Source organism: Bicyclus anynana, chromosome 27 (assembly GCF_947172395.1).
Source record: "Bicyclus anynana chromosome 27, ilBicAnyn1.1, whole genome shotgun sequence".
NCBI classification, from domain to species: domain Eukaryota; kingdom Metazoa; phylum Arthropoda; class Insecta; order Lepidoptera; family Nymphalidae; genus Bicyclus; species Bicyclus anynana.
This window is the reverse complement of record NC_069109.1, coordinates 6,853,978-6,865,957: the sequence shown is the minus strand read 5'-3', so window position 1 is coordinate 6,865,957 and position 11,980 is coordinate 6,853,978. Positions and strand designations below refer to the sequence as shown.

At 37.8% G+C, this 11,980-nt stretch overlaps 1 protein-coding gene and 1 long non-coding RNA gene across 2 annotated transcripts; one reads left to right on the top strand and one right to left on the bottom strand.

Moving 5' to 3' along the window:
• Positions 1-57: 57 nt before the first annotated feature.
• On the top strand, positions 58-7,942 carry LOC112046165 (uncharacterized). Its single transcript, XM_024082693.2, has 4 exons — positions 58-306; positions 1,861-2,066; positions 3,612-3,814; positions 6,000-7,942. The coding sequence occupies exons 2-4, from the start codon at positions 1,872-1,874 to the stop codon at positions 6,892-6,894; spliced, it is 1,293 nt and encodes a 430-aa protein (XP_023938461.2). The 5' UTR covers positions 58-306; positions 1,861-1,871; the 3' UTR covers positions 6,895-7,942.
• Positions 7,943-9,696: 1,754 nt separating this feature from the next.
• Positions 9,697-11,037, bottom strand: LOC112043467 (uncharacterized). The gene is made up of 2 exons (XR_002886684.2): positions 10,690-11,037; positions 9,697-10,233 (listed from the first exon to the last, which is right to left on the bottom strand). It is a non-coding gene; the product is annotated as an uncharacterized LOC112043467 (long non-coding RNA).
• Positions 11,038-11,980: the final 943 nt, after the last annotated feature.

Below are 11,980 nucleotides of genomic sequence, written 5' to 3'. Positions count from 1 at the left end.
AAATCGATTCTTCGATTAATCGATCCCAGATCGCAATCGGCCATCCCTAATTTTGATTCGCTCGCTTCGGGAAATCGGGATTTAGCACCAGCGGGAATGAGGAATCGAAAATAAGGACGTGAATCGGAATTCGGATTCGGAATTAGGATTTAGGAAACTGCTTGTCAGTTGTCGCGCACAAATCCTGTTTTGAATCTGGACCACAAGCTAAATTCCCAAGGAACAAGGATACAGTTAAAAGTGTGAAGGAAGCCGCGATTGAGACGAACAAATGCTGTTTGAAACTTGGTGCTAGTTCATAAGCTGGTAAGTTGGTTTATATCTAATATAACACAGGTTATAGTTCACTCTACTTCTCGTAACTTGTGAGTGATACAATTCTGACCGGTGATACTCTGAATCCATTGTCTATTGTAAGAATGGGTTGATAAGTGCTGATAACCAAGAACTTGGTTCATGTCTGGAACTACTCATCATCATCATCTTATCATCCGACTAGCTGACGCCGCGCGATTTCACCCGTGTGGTTCTCGTTCCCGTAGGAATACTGGGATAATATATAGCCTATAGCCTTCCTCGATAAATGGGCTATCTAACAGTGAAAGAATTTTTCAAATCGGACCAGTAGTTCCTGAGATTGGCGCGTTGAAGCAAACAAACTCTTCAGTTTTATAATATTAGTATAGATAGACGTCCACCGCAGGACATAGGCCTTTTGTAGGGACTTCCAAACATCACAATCCTGAGCCACCTGCATCCAGCGAATCCCTGCGACTCGCTTGATGTTGTCAGTCCACCTGGTGGGGGGTCTACCAACACTGCACTTTGTAGTGCGGGGTCGCCATTGCAGCACCTTGGTACTGGAACTACTACTAAATGTTAAATGGGTTGCAGAGAAAATCTCCAAGCAGAGATCTGGACCTGTGACCAATGGGCGTGGGGTTAAGGAATTCCTTGTCAATCAATCAACACTCCCCTTCTCTGCTTATGTTGGTCTCCCTGCCGCCAAATTTGGTAAGATCCTACTAGAGCAGCTTTAGATACTTGTTCTAATATAGAATTTGCTGCAGTTCTAGAGAGGGCAAGGTCTTTAAGCAAGTTATAGAGAACTTTTGCTGGTAATGCTCTCGCACCTACTTCTACTGTATACATACTAACCACATTTACAATTTAAAGTTTGTTCATTTGTTATGTCATAATATTTATTCACTTTTATACTGTGGTCCTTCGGAATGTTGGTCTCCCATGGCACAGTAAGTTCTACAAGTACTCTTGGAAAAAATATGCTAAATCTTGGAAAAAAATGCTCCATTGAAGGCACTTTGCAATTGCACATTGTAGAGTCAACATCTCCTGAGGATTCTCTGGTTTCGGATGAAACATATGTAGAGAAAGCAAGGAATTCCTTAACCCTACATCCTGTAGTCACAAGTTCAGGACTCTGCTCGGAGCTTTTCTCTCTACCACGCTATGGCCCAGGCATCTGCACAGTAATAACAATAATAATAATAAGCTTTATTTTCCCATTTAACTTAACAATACTTAACAATATCTTAAAACTATTCTAACTAATCTATATATTTATCTAAATAGTTAATTTATGTACTAGTTAATAATGGGCCCCTTCGGGTATAAGCCTCCTCCATCTTTTTCTGCACAGTGAATCCATGGAATGCGAAGCGATGCGATATCTTAATATTCGTCTCTCATTTGGTCAGACCTGGGAGACATTGTCACATGGGTTTGTCGGCTTTTTGTGGATAAAAGCAAAATAATTATCTATTCATGATGAATTTTCGCATAGTAACGCTTGCTTCTATCCAATATTGAAGGCATTGTTAAAAATGATTTCTGTTCCAGCACCAATAAAAATGTTCCGCTCACCATGGGACCAGTCCTGTGTGAAGCTGGACACGGCTCCGAGCAACGCGGACGAGGTGTTCGGCTGTGACATCTGCTCCGACGGCGGCTGGACCAGTGAGACTGAGGTTGAGCTGCATAAGACTAAGAAGCACTATACTAAAGAGTTTATGGATGAGATCAAGATGCAGGAAGATTACTGCTATGTAAGTGAACTCTGTGAACAAGCTATGTTAGGAGTATTTCTGTGTGATCGAATCAGAAATGAGGAGATCCGCAAAAGAACCAAAGTCTCCGACATAGCTCAAGTGGCAATGCACGGGGTACATAGTTTGAGTCCGAGCCATAGGACGTTGGGGTCCCAAGGTGCTGGAATGGCGACCCCGCACTAGTAAGCGCAGTAGAACAACGTTAAAATGGTTGGACTGGACTGGACCACTAAGGGGTGGTGGTTCGATCCCTGCCCCGTTGCACTCTTCTTCTTCTTCTTATAAACCAAAGGGTTTTTTGGTATTAGTACCTAATTTTTTTTTCTCTTTGTTTCATGTTTTTTCTTCATTTTAAATTAACGCAAACGCCCGTTCAGGCAATTTCGTACTTTTGCCTTACCTACTGACGAACTAATTATTAGCCATTAGTCAAAGAGTAAATTAATATAAGTGGTATTACTTCGTAAATACGAAATTGCCTGAACGGACCGTGCAGGTGTTGTACGATGACGTCACGTACAGTATCGCGACTGTTAGCGGGAGTCGATATTTATGCGAACTATGAATGCATGTAAAATGATAACTATTTGGTATTTAAAAAAAAAAAACTAGTGTATCTGTTTATATAAAAGCTCTAATGTAACAAAGTTTCAAGTGATTTTCAATACCTAGTAACATTCTCCAATGGTATGTTCTCACTGAGGAATACACTCAAAAAGCGAAGACATCATAGAACACATCATATAGTTCTTACTGATCGCAGATAAACCCAGAACAAAAAAATAAAAAAAACTCCTAATACAGTCTCTCCCGACTAGTTGGATAGGAATGGAAATATTGATCGTATTTAAAAGATATGGCAAATATTCTTTTAAACAAAAATTAAATTATTATATAATGATTTATTTATTTTGCTATCATCCGCGAAAAGTCGACGAACCCATGCGACAACGTCACCCAGGTCCGACAAAATACTCTCTACGTACGTTTCACCCCGAAACCGGAGCATCCTCAGGAGATGTTGACTCTACAGAGTACAGTAGAGTCGAGTAGAGTTCGTCGGCTTTTCGCGAATGATAGCAAAATAAATCATATAATCATGATGAACTTCCGCAAAGTAACGCCTGCTTCTATCCAGTATTAATTTTTTTTTTCTTTTTTTATTTAGTCTTTCATTATTCCTGCAATCTGCCGTGAGACATTCAGCGGGAAGTATTTGTATTAAGGCGTGTTTGGTGCGAAATCCAGTGACTTGCCCAAATATAATAATGTAGTCTATTTCATGACATCTTGTGGTGCTCGGTCTCTTGAGTCTTTTGTAATAGGTTTCTTCATTATTAGGTTCCTTGCAAGTTGATTTGGATGTTTACGAATACGCTTTTGGTATGTTTTCATTGAGTGTGCAACTTATGCCTTTATAGTTTTAATTTGATTCTAAAATTTCGCCATTTGTTTCTAAAAATAGTTTAACTTCTAAAGAGTGGTGTGACAGGCCATTTGGGTTTTTACCAAAATTAAATAAATTGTTTTTTTATATTACAGATATGCATAAAGAGTTTCTCCAGCAAGGAGGACATGATGAAGCACATCAGAACAGAACACCTCCTCAGCAGTCCGTGCTCGTACCGGGTAGAGAGGCAGACCTTTGTTTGCGACTTGTGTAGCGCCATCTTCTTCAACAAACAGAACTTGGTCATACATTTGAAGTATGGCCACTTGGAGAATTCAGTGCACAAACTTATCAAGTAAGTTATAGTGATGGTACATTGAGCAGTTACATTTGTTCGGTAATAGTTGAGAACGCTGCACTCGAAATTGTAGACGAATATACCTAGGACATATGATCCAGTTAGGTAGGTCCAATTTCGAGAAAGAGGTGAACCGTCGAATCCAACTCGGCTGGGCTGCATTCGGGAAACTTCGCGACATCTTTTCGTCTGAAATTCTTCAGTGCCTGCTGACAAAAGTCTTCGAATAGTGCGTGTTGCGAGTGATGACCTATGGTTCCGAAACTTGGTCGCTAACTATGGGCCTCATAAGAAGCTCAGAGTCACACAGCGGGCGATGGAACGAGCTATGTTAGGAGTATCTCTGCGTGATCGAATCAGAAATGAGGAGATCCGCAGAAGAACCAAAGTCACCGACATAGCTCAAGGAGTTGCGAAGCTGAAGTGGCAATGGGCGGGGCACATAGTGCGAAGAGCCGATGGACGTTGGGGTCCCAAAGTGCTGGAATGGCGACCCCGCACTAGTAAGCACAGTGTTGGCCGACTGACGACATCAAGCGAGTCGCAGGGATTCGCTGGATGCAGGTGGCTCAGTATCGTGATGTTTGGAAGTCCCTACAAAAGGCCTATGTCCTGCAGTGGACGTCCATCGGCTGATATGATGATGATGATGATGACATTGAGCAGACGCCATGAGGTTTCACCTGCATAGTTTCTGTTCCCCTGGGAATACAAGGATGAAAAGGACATGTCCCAAAGTTTTTTTTTTTTTTTGTACAAAATAAGCTCGCGCTTGACCACGATCTCACCTGATGGTAAGTGTAGATGTGGCCTAAGGTGATACGCGCTTGCCTAGAAGATGCCTATTCACTCTCATCTTAAAGATGCCCAAGTTGTAAAAAAGTACCTTCGTCGACAAATTAACTTCGTCAAAGCAGGTTCAATAACAAAATCATCTAGTAAGCCTTACTCAATCTTAGGTTGTACACCTGATTGGACTTTATTAATGGATACGTATGAGAAACATTATAAAATCCCAGCGGATGTCGCTATTTAGAGATCTAGACCAGACATTTTCCTTTTGTCCAAACAGACTAAGAGAATAGTACTTGTAGAGCTTACTGTGCCGTGGGAGACTAATATTCTGAAGGACCACAGTATAAAAGTGAATAAATATTATGACCTAACAAATAAACTAACTAAAACTGGCTTTGTAGTTAGTCTGTATGCCGTAGAAGTAGGTGCGAGAGGATTACCAGCAAAATCTCTCTATAACTTGCTTAAAGACCTTGGGCTCTCTAGAAGTGCAGCTAGTTCTATATTAAAACGAGTATCCAAAGCTGCTCTAATAGGATCTTACCAAATTTGGCGGCAGGGAGAACAACACGAGCAGAGTAGGGGAGTGTTGATCGATCGTCAAGGAATTCCTTAACCCTACATCCATTGGTCACAAGTCCTAGACTTTGCTCTGAATTTTTCTCTCCGCTATGTGATGGACCCATGGACGCACGGCAGCTTCTGTACTTTGTAACATGCAATTATTTTCTATGTCTTATAATCCTTCGCTTGTTCGGCATTCAATAAACAAAAATTAAAAAATCAATGCCAAGTAAACGAAACGCGTCAACACACTTGAGGGCGGTGTTAGCGACTTTTGCTCAAGTAAGCTGTAATATCCGGGCCTACAAAAGTGTTTTTCAGACAGCATGGGTATGGTGACAGTCGCCTGTATGACGTTCATAATACGTGCTATTATCGTGAATCGCGGCAAACTTTCAAGAGTGAAACGAACTGCCACCCGGCACCATACATGACACAAACTGTAAACCAATTTCGAAAATTCGTTTACCAATAGAAAGCCATGTTATGTGTGTATCATAGGTTTTATCACACGGGTACAGGAACTACGCGGGTGGAACCGCAACGCGTCCACTTAAGAAACAGTTATTTGAAATCAAACTTAAATTTTATTTATATGTATTAACTAGCGGACTTCGTCCGCGTGGAATTCAGTTTTTCACAAATCCCACGGGCACCATGTGGTTTTCCGGGATGAAAAGTTTGCCTATATGTTAATCCAGAGTAAATTCTATTTCCATTCCAAATTTCAGCCAAATCGCTTCAGTAGCCCCAGCGTTTAGGAGAAACAAACATACACACACACAAACCTTCGCTTTTGTAATATTTGTGTGATTGCTTCCAGATGCGTGCTATGCCTCAGAAATATCCAAATCCGGAACATATCGGCTCACTTCTACATGCACAACATACAAAGCGTGTCCACATGCAGAATATGTTTGCACAAGTGTCACAACTGTAAAGCTCTGAAAGAGCACATGAAATCACATCCATTGTATCTAAAATGTGAAATGTGTTTCTTTGAAACAAGTAGACTAGACGCCTTCCAAAACCACATAGTCACTAGCCACAAGAAAAACAACGCTACAGTCACAGATGAGAAAACAAAAGATAATGCTAAAAAAGCTACAGCCAGCAAAACAAATGATAATGGAAAATCAAAAAGAAATTTAGTGAACACTGATAATACAAATACAATTATGATGAAAGACAGTGATGATGATATGACGGGTGATGAATATCTCACGGTGATAGAAATATGTGATGATGATCCATCACAGCAAAATAAAAATTTAGCTATAGCTGACATTAAAATCGAGAATGAAAATTTAAATCTGACTGAACTAAAACAGGAATCTATAGATGATGTAGATTTAAACATACTGAAAGAGGAATTGATAGTAAAAGACAATTTTATGATAGATGAAAATATTGTAAAGCAAGAAAGAGATGATGATTTTAAAAGATATTTCATACCGAAAATGCCAGCTTATGTGAAACTCCAAAGGGTAGCTGGTATAAGGGGTATAAAGTTATCAAATGATGTCCGCATCTGTGTGTTGTGTAGAGAAATCTGTGTTACTTCCGATGAAATGAAGAGCCATGTGGAGGAACACAAGAAGGTGATGAAGACAAATAAGGAGAACACATATGAATGCTCATGTGGAGAGAGTTTCACTAACAAGGTTTTGTTGAAGCACCATGCGTTTAAAACTAAACATGTTATAGGCAAGTTTTAATGAACAGCCATTTTTTTATATTTAAATTGTCATCATCATCATCATCTATATGTATATATTCATATATATATTAACATTTAACGAGGTAAATTTCGTGCTATTGTAGGGAGTAATCTCTGGATCTACTAACCCAATTTTCAAAATCCTTTACCATTTCAAAACCACGTTATTTGCCAATGTTATAGGGTAGGATATCTTATACCTTATTCTCACGGGAACGGGAACTGCGCGAGTGAAACCATGGGGCGTCGGCTAGTCAAAAAAATAATTCTAATTCGAATCCGTAGATTATTAGGTAAAAACTATTCCTTATCACAATAAAGAAGGTCATTAATATGAATAAATAAATGAAATGGTCCTAGTATAGCTCCTTGAGAGACTCTTTATGTTTACAACAGACCCAGTAGATCTCATCTAATTTATCTTAATTTTTTTTTTTAATTCAATGACGAGTTTTTTGAAGGCCTTCGTGGCACAGTACGGTGGATTTACAAGACGGAGGTCCTGGGTTCGATCCCCGGCTGGACCGATTGAGGTTTACTTAATTGGTCCAGGTGTAGCTGGTGGGAGGCTTCGGCCGTGGCTAATTACTATCCTACCGGCAAAGACGTACCGCCAAGCTGTTTTTGAAAAACTATTCAAATCAGTTTTAGATAGGTGGTATACTAGTAGTAACTAGTAGTGACTAGTAGACGCCGCGCGGTTTCACCCGCGTGGTTCCCGTTCCCGTAGGAATATGGAGATAAAATATAGCCTATAGCCTTCCTCGATAAATGGACTATCTAACACCGAAAGAATTTTTCAAATCGGACCAGTAGTTCCTGAGATTAGCGCGTTCAAAAAAACAAACAAACTCTTCATCTTTAATTAGTATAGATTACAGGACATCCTGTATATTTCTGGTTCTAAACCATATTCCACGCGATAAAGTTGCGAATGTCCGCCACTTGTACTAATTATTGTAAAAAGTTGTGTATTATTTTAAAATTATAATATTTTTTTTTAAATATTAATGAATGAATCAATAAAACTATGTGGTTTAGATGTATTAGTGTTTTTTATTTAATACCATCAATACTCCCTCCTTGGTCCAGTGATTGGCTAATGTGGTTACGAATCACGATTATTTTTTGTGTTCAACGGAGAATACAGAAAGCTAACATTTAATGAAAAAAATGACACCACCCTGGAATCAAACCCTTCAAAACAAAAAAGAATTTTCAAAATCGGTCCATAAATGACGGAATTATCGCTGGACATCTCAGACCAATTATTGTGCAGGACCTGCCTCGCTAGACGTTACTTTTCTGTCAAAGTATATGATCAACGATCTAATGCGATTATAAAAACTGTCTCTATAGTATCGATGTTAAATAGTTGTAATCGTGTTCGTCGGTTAAAGAGCTTCGTAAAAATACCTTTTTGTGTAATTGATTTGTGTAAAAAACGGGCAAAAACTTCTGGTTTAGTATCAGATATATACCAAATCTAAGCTCGTTTTCTTTAGAAAATGACAGACAATTTTGTTCGTGACTATGAGTGCGATACAGGTTGTAAGGGCCAGGCTTAATAAAACACAGGTTTACTAGTTAAAAACGGCTTAAAACGGGAACGTATATGGTGACGCTTAGACACTTGGCGTAAAAGTCGTTTGTATGTTTAAACGGCTGTCAAAGTATGACGTATGCTGTCACCATATACGCTGCTTTTTTGCCTCTTTATTGTAAAGCACAGATTAAATAACAAGTATAGTATTTGCGTCGCTAACACAGGTCCTTCTATAATTGATTTGAGCTGGACATACATAAAAAAACATACATACAGCCGAACGTAGAACCTCCTCCTTTTTGCAATTCGGTTAAAAAATATACAGCTGATCATGAATACAATGTGAAAAAATGTAAGTGTATGCTCTTTCAGAGCAAGCTCAGTAAAGCTACGGAAAAGTTATTTTAAAAAAATCATACGCGTCGAATTGAGACATGACCTTTTTGACGTGACAACGTTTATAATTCGATGGAACCGGCTGCACACTCGAAAAAAGGTGGCGTCATGCGTCGTTCTCTCGCTCTAGGGTTGCCAACTTTTTTTTTTCAAGAAATAAAGTATATGTCGCCGGGGAAGCTTGGCTCACTGAAGGCTCTATGGCCTCAGACCTAATAGTTGTCATGTTTGCTCTGTGGTTATTTCGAATCGACTTGTTATCTAGTGGTCTGATTATTTTGCAGTCAAAATACTGTTCCCGTGGAGGGAGAATAGTATGGAGTAGCTATTAGGAGTCTCCCGGTAAGGGACAACAACAAAGTACATAGATAATCTGGTGTTACCAGTGATCGAAAATTTACCCTATATTTCAAGACTAGCGTTATATTTTTATTTCATACTATTTGACAAGTCTATAAATATTTTTATATCATACTATTTGACGAAATTGGCCAATTCAGAAGTCAGAGCGTAAAAGCTGGCACCGAGGGATGATGAATCGACCCCGCCCCGTTCGAGTATTGTTGTACCCACTCTTGATACAGTTTGTCCCGACGAGTTGGAAAGGAATGGGAATGTTGGTCATATTAAAAAAAAAGCATTAATTACCATTGTTTTCATCCTGATTTAAAAACATATATACAACCAAAGTCCTTTCGACAGTCATATTATTTTACTTTTGAAGACAATTAGGGTCAGATATTTTGAAATTAGAATTCATTTTTTAAATAAAAATATAACTACTAAAAATGAAAGAATTTGAAATTTTCACAACTAACTGGTTTTGTGTAATTGGAAATAAATAGTGTTCAGAAATAATACGCTTTTGATTGATTGATTTATTGATTGCTTGGTGTATTTTGTGATTTGTTGATTGTGTACATCATAAAACATTAGTTAGGAAAATATACTAGCACAGCATGGAATTAAGAATAAAATCTTTTTACCAAAAAAAATTTACTGTCCTTTGAATAAAATTAATTTCGTGTAAAAATTTCTTACATTTTCTTCACAAGTTAAGGATTTAGTACAATAATGTAACCTCACATTTAAGTATTTTCTACAAATGGCTTTAATTAATAAAATATAATGGTGGTTATCACGAAAATGGTCATTTTCGGAAAATAAATTAAGGTCATTTCGTACAACATTTCGTACAACATGCTTGCAGTAGATGCTCCATCAAGTTTATTTTGCTTATTAGTAGTTTATTTTTTTAAAATATTTCCTCCGCTATTTCACATAATTTAATAACTGACGGTGACGGATAATGAAGGCCACCTTTGTCTTCCTGTCTTCCTGTCTCTTCCTGTCGCCTTTGTCCATATTTTATTAATAAAGACATCTCGTGGAAAACTGGAAGAAAAAACAAAAGCACCCATGTTCATCACACAAATATAGGTCACAATGACTTTATATAATGTCTATAGTAATATTTTTATAACAAAGCTTTTAACAATTAAAGCTATAAAAATACGAGTTACTACTTAGGCAATGAAAAATATAAGTTACTATTTTTCCCTAATTTTAGGGAAAAGCTAAATGTAACACTATTGGTAACCCCAAAATGCAGATAATCCGACTAATTTAAAAATGTTTCTTAATGCTCGGAAAATGGCTATTCTGGACGCAATTATTATAACCTACTCAATTTCGATGGTTAATCATGCAAAATTTCATTATTTTGTAAAGACTATTTAAGAGTTTCTTTTATTCTTTCTGGATATTTTCATTGTCATTCAAATCCTAATTACAAACTTTACCTAAGTATCATCTTTCATGATAAAAATAAGTTGAAATTATAATACTAACGTATGAAAGGTTATGTTTTCACATTTTCGGTCAGTGCGGCTTTTGCAGCCCAAAACACTACAATTCACCATTTTAAATATCTAAAGAAATAATTATTACACTTAATTAAGAACAAAGAACACAATTTATACTTTAAGAAACAAATTTTAGTCCACATGAAGTTTACTCCACAAAGTTCGTCTGCCCCGTGACCTCACGGGGCAGACAAATTAAAGCGAGATTCTGATAAGGACAAAAACTTTTCTCGGGCTCTGTCACTCTTTCAGGATTTCGTATAGCTACATCTCATTCGTTCACGGTATTATTCTTCCATGTCAATTCTATATATTTCTTTTTCTTAGACTGTTCCGTTTTGATTTGATTAATAATTGGTCTCTCAAGTAATGATGACAGTTGACAGCAGTAGAAAAGAAACTCTTTAGGTTCTGTGTTGAGATTTTGCTGTCGTAATGGTCAGCAAAATCTACGTTAATTAATTTAATAAATTTAGAATCAAGTTTTCATGTAATTAGGTTTTGATTATTTACTCTTGAAGTAATTAAGATTGTAAAACGTTACCACCATAACGAACGTGGCGGCGATTGACCAATAGGAAATGATCACATAACTCTCATCCAATGGCATCGCGTCCCAAATGGCGCGTACGCGTGTACCGTCACTGTGTATTCACTCTAGTGAGGCATCCTGCCTCCGTCTGTCTCCGTAGTCTGCTGATTTAGTAATTCAGTTCTAATCGCGTTTTTAAGATGGAATAATCGTCTTCTATTTGTTAAGTATAGTGAAATAGTGAAGTGTTAAGTAGTGTTATTAAGAAAAGGAAAGTGATTAGTGACTTGGGCTATTAATTGGTTCAATTCTTTGTTGAGCAGCTTGAGGCGTCATGCTGCTTGTCGCGTTAGTGATTTTGTTCGATAATGTTTCGTGATGAAGTAATTATTGATCTTAAATTGTTTACTGTGGGCATGGAGAGCATGTCGGGCAGGGTTGGTGAGTGTTTACTAGTATTAAAAGGCGCCTTTAAACCACAACCTTGGTCACAAGTCCAGGGACTTGCTCGATGTACTTCCTCTACCACAACTACCAGGGTACAATAGTAAAATTAAGAGATGTAAGCGATTAGTGAGGTTAATTGTAATTGGCAGAGCCGATGACCAAGGTTAGGTCAGCGGTTCTGTCCATATTTTTATTAATGACTCTACGATTTTTACGACATATATTTTGGTCTATGAATTATTAAACAGTATTTTAGAAAAACCAATATTTTCTTTTCAAAAATGCAACCATTCCATCA

Coding starts and splice junctions, on each gene's coding strand:
- LOC112046165 (XM_024082693.2), top strand. CDS start 1,872: ATGTTCCGCTCACCATGGGACCAGTCCTGTGTGAAGCTGGACACGGCT. Junction 2,067..3,611: donor TGCAGGAAGATTACTGCTAT/GTAAGTGAACTC, acceptor TTTATATTACAG/ATATGCATAAAGAGTTTCTC. Junction 3,815..5,999: donor TCAGTGCACAAACTTATCAA/GTAAGTTATAGT, acceptor GATTGCTTCCAG/ATGCGTGCTATGCCTCAGAA.